The sequence below is a fragment of the Pyrgilauda ruficollis genome, unplaced genomic scaffold, assembly GCF_017590135.1.
Source record: "Pyrgilauda ruficollis isolate IOZ18807 unplaced genomic scaffold, ASM1759013v1 scaffold1652, whole genome shotgun sequence".
Classification (NCBI taxonomy): Eukaryota; Metazoa; Chordata; class Aves; order Passeriformes; family Passeridae; genus Pyrgilauda; species Pyrgilauda ruficollis.
The window spans coordinates 1-4,500 of NW_024515343.1; the positions used below are offsets into that span (position 1 = coordinate 1).

General features: G+C 45.2%; 1 protein-coding gene across 1 annotated transcript; it reads right to left on the bottom strand.

The window, feature by feature from the left end:
* Positions 1–6: 6 nt before the first annotated feature.
* Positions 7–4,252, bottom strand: LOC121351432 (nucleolar pre-ribosomal-associated protein 1-like). The gene is made up of 5 exons (XM_041463572.1): positions 4,003–4,252; positions 3,264–3,373; positions 2,451–2,627; positions 1,883–2,124; positions 7–813 (listed from the first exon to the last, which is right to left on the bottom strand). The coding sequence occupies exons 1-5, from the start codon at positions 4,180–4,182 to the stop codon at positions 41–43; spliced, it is 1,482 nt and encodes a 493-aa protein (XP_041319506.1). The 5' UTR covers positions 4,183–4,252; the 3' UTR covers positions 7–40.
* Positions 4,253–4,500: the final 248 nt, after the last annotated feature.

Genomic DNA, 4,500 nt, shown 5'->3' on the forward strand with positions numbered 1-4,500 from the left:
GTGTCAGAAAACCTCCCAGTGTGACTATGCTCTGTGCTGCCTAATCCCCCAGTCCCTGCCCCCATCCCACCAAAGACACAGCTTCTGCTTTGGGAAGCCATGAGCCTGGGTGGATATGGGAGAACTGATTTAATGGATTTAAAAAGCCATGGAATTTCCTAGTTTCTCCCACCACTGCCTCATAACATGAATGATAAGAACAAGATGAGTCACCTGTCTTGTCCCCATCCTCTTCCACCGTTGCTGATAGGCACAGAGATTTCACAAGCTCTTGGAAGGTGCTGGACACGCCCTGCTCCTCCATGAGCTGGAGCATGATGGAGCTGAGCCCACCCAGCTGCCTGGAGAGCCCAGCCGAGGTGCTGCTGGCCTGGCAGAGCCGGGTGTAAAGCTTGAAGAGGTTGTTCCTCAGCATCTCGTCCCTGAGCATCTCCCGCACGGCCGCTGGGTGTGGCAGGACGCGGTTCCGCAGCCACCTCAGCACTGGGGACACGTCCTGCTCCCCGAGGGAGCTCTGCCCAGCCAGGGACCTCACCAGCCACTTAGTGACAACTTGAATGGATGCACAGGTGACAGGAACTGCCTCACCCCCAGGTGCACCGGCTCTGAGAGCCTCCCCTCCCTGTGTGGAGGGTGGTGCTGGGAAAACAGGGTCCCAATGGGCAAGTATGGAATTCAGATGTTCTCTGCATTTCTCCAGCTCAGACACTTGCACGTCTGCAGCAGGGTCATCATCTTCCACCTTGGTCCTTTTCCGAGTGTGACGACACACGTAAGATGAGCCTTGAGGTCTGTTCGTGTCTTTAATATTTTCTGTAAGATAACCACCACCAAAACAAACATCAGATACTCCAAAGGATTTTCCTGGTACAAAATTGTGCAAGTATGGTGCTCTCCTGTGTTGATTCAGTCGTTACAATGGCAAGTACCAGCCTCGTTTAGCAGCCTCATGGAGCCTGCGCTGTTCAAAGGGGCTCTGGGAGCTCCCAGGGACTCCAGGCTGGAATCCTGTTCCAAACCGGATTGCCCAGCCTGGAGACGAGAGAAGCTCCTGAAGCCTGGAGCAACACAACCTACACATGCAGTAAGTTACAGGCATCACTCCAAAAACCCTCTTCAGGCCTTTCTGAGGAGTTTAAAGGGTGAAAAAACGGTAGAAAAGCTAAAGCTTTTAAAGAATCCCTTAAATACATGATACTTCCTCAACTGATACAGAACATTTTAAACAAACCTACAGAAGCTTTAATGTGCACCAAAAGCAGGTGCTGCTGAAGGAAACCAGCATTGTTTTAAGACATCCCACTCCCAAGTTCCTTGCACTTTTTGTTCACAGAGACAACGAGAGAAGTCACACAAGTCCTGGCTTTTTTTCCTTTCTTCAAAACTGGTGACAACAAGAGATGCCAACTATTAACTTATGCTTGCTTTATTTATTTATTGTTTTTACTTACACATTGTTTTCAGATCCCATCCATGCTCAGAATGATTCACACCTTTGAGCACAAAGCCTCTGTGCACTGCTTTTTCTCTTAAGATTTCATTTAAAAATGCCCCTTTTCAAAGCCTGACTCGAGATAGATTTCATTAAAAAATACCCTTTTTCAAAGCTTGACTCGAAGCCTGATTTGCTACTAAGCTTCATTGTAAAGCTCCTTCCCTTCATAAACTGTGTTTCTCCAAAGCTTCCAAATTGTGGTAAGGTTCAAAATCACCACAAGGAAGATCTGAAAAACACCTTTCCTTTTCCTTGCCTCCTCCCTCAAGGTACATCAGTCTGACAGAAGGTATTAGGACTACTTCCAGAGAAGTTTGCCTCACTTGAACTGCTGGTCTGTAACAGCTACAACAAAATATGCCTTCCTTGAACTATTTTAGCACTTACTGAGCAATTCTTTGTTTTGGTACTTCTGAGCCAGGGCCTGCAGGTCCTCCTGCAGCTGCAGGTCTTTGCTGACAAGGCTCCACTTGTGCAGCAGCAGCAGCAGCTCCCTGCTGGAGAGGACGCTGTCGTTGACCGTGAAACGCCTCATCTCCCTAAAAGCCTCCACAACAACAGCACGGTATTCCAGCACAGAGCTGAGGGTGCCAAACAACTCAGTCAGCTTGGCCACATCTACGTTAGTCCTGTCAAAAGAAAACACAAGTGCCATGCATGCTAATTCACCAGTACAGTTCCTAATCCCTACTGTCAGAATGGCCAGGAATTAGGGACGAAGGACTTGACAGGAACTGTGCATCACATTTTACTTTATTCCCCATGTAGTCAAACACCTAAATTCTCCTGTCAAAGAAATCTCACCCAAATTCACTATTTCAACACACAAACTGAAGGTGAAAAAAGCCATCCATCTAGCAGAGATAAAGAAATCCTCCTGGCCTTAATAAAGTTCAAACTGGACAGAGGATGAAATGCAAACCAACTAAAACAAAAAACAAAACAGAGCACTTACCGAATATGTTTGATTAATGTGACCAAAACACATAGAAATTCATTTACAAGCTGAATAGGAAGAAGCTTCCTGTTCTCCTGGGATTGATTCTTGTTTTCTCTCTTGACTCCTGTATTTGTTAACCACAGAGTATGGACTAAGGAAGTAACTTTATTTATCACCTTGCTCTCCAGAAACCTGAAAGACAAAACAAAACAAAACAAAAAAAAACCGACCACAAAAAAAAACCCAAAAAACAAAACAAAACAAAAAAAAAAAAAAAAAAAAAAAAAAAAAAAAAAAACCGAAAAAAAGAAAACCCCATTTGTAAGGCAGATCCTCACCAGCAGCTGGTCCATCACCTACAGGGGACCATATTCTAGGGCACTTTTGGGCACTCTATGTATACAGAAGAGATTTTTTTTGTGAGGGAGAGGCAAGGGGAGGGAAAATGTTCTAGACAGCTCAAATCTGTCTAGATTACTGTGCCACTTCCTGTACAGCAGGCCCTGTGACAGGATATGAACAGAGGGTGCTTGAAATTTAAAAGGTAGAGACACCATCACAAAGTGCCATTTCGCTTTTTCAGGTTTTCAAGGAAGCCATTTCCAAATCACAAAGCCCCCCACCATCATCCCTCCTACCACAACCTGAAAGCATCTTGATTCTGTTTTCAAAAGCACAAGGGACACCTCAGAGTTCAGCAAGTTCCACCAGTACAGCCCTTGGTGCCCCTGTCTCCATGTCTGTCACCCTTGTTTCATCCTGAGCTACATAATTCTTCTACTGTGGACAGGAAAATTGTTCCCATCTCTCCTGTACTTCTCTGGTTACCTTTTCTCCAAGCTGTGCAGGACCCATGTGAGGAGGCTGTGATCCTGTACCAGCTCATAGGCAGCTCTGGTGACACGGGCAGCACTTTGTAATATCTCCAGAATACGTCTCTGAAACAGAAAATGGAACTTATTCTTTTACAATCAGGCTCTAATTATCTAACTTAAAATTAGCAATTTGGCTGCTATCTGATCAACTTCAAGGTAAAATGAACACCACCTGTTCTCAGCAACACCAGGGAAGGAAAGACATTCTCCCTTCAAAGCTTCACACCACAGGTGCTGCTCTTATAAGAAGTATTCAGGTAGGAAGACAATTTTATCTTTTTGTCCAAGGTTTTGATACCTGAAATACTCAAGAGTAGATGCTCCCAAACCTGAGAGCTCCTGGCACGTGAGTCTCCCTCCCGCTGAAGCACTGTTCAGGTAACAAATACACTGGCTGGGGAACAGAGACCCCAATAAAAGAAAAGGCCCCGAGTGTAGGAGCAAGACCACAACACCCACATGAGGCTCCATGATGGCAGGCACCTGTTCCAGTTTCAGGGGATAAGGATGGGACTGATTCAGACACAAGCAATTACTTCCCCCTCCACACATACACAAAACAAACAAGGAACAGATTTTCAAGAGGGCAAAGGCAGAGTCAGCTGTTCCTTTCTGGTTTGTACTTGAGATTTTGAAGCCATGCAAACCTTTGTGGTTTGGGGTTTTTTGGAATTTCCTTTTTCAATTCTTACCTGGGAGCCCTCATCACACAAAGGACTGTTGAAAAAGGAAAGAATGACCTGGAAAATCCTCTGGTAGTCATAAAGCTCATAGCAATGTTTGTCACGCAGCCCTTCCCCAAGAAATCTGAGGATCCACTCACGCTCTGTTTTGTACTGGAAGCCACAAAGAAAAATACCACCATCAGACATTTAGACATTTCCAAAGAATACCTGCTCCTAACAGCACAAAACCCTGGTTCCTTCTGAGTGCCAGCTCAGGGCTTACTACTGCTTGTTCTGGACTTCTCCTTTTCCATTTCTATCACATTTAATCACTAACATCCATTGGGAACAGTCAGCCTGCAGCCCAAACATGCAGTGGAAATGGAATTTTAGAAGTTGCTGCTCCTAAAATACTTCAGTTGAACTCAATGTTACTATCTAAACTCAAAGAGGAATTGTAGCTAGCCGGGGTAGAATATTCTGTTTATTGTTCCCACAGCCCACAGAGCACACACAGCACAACTC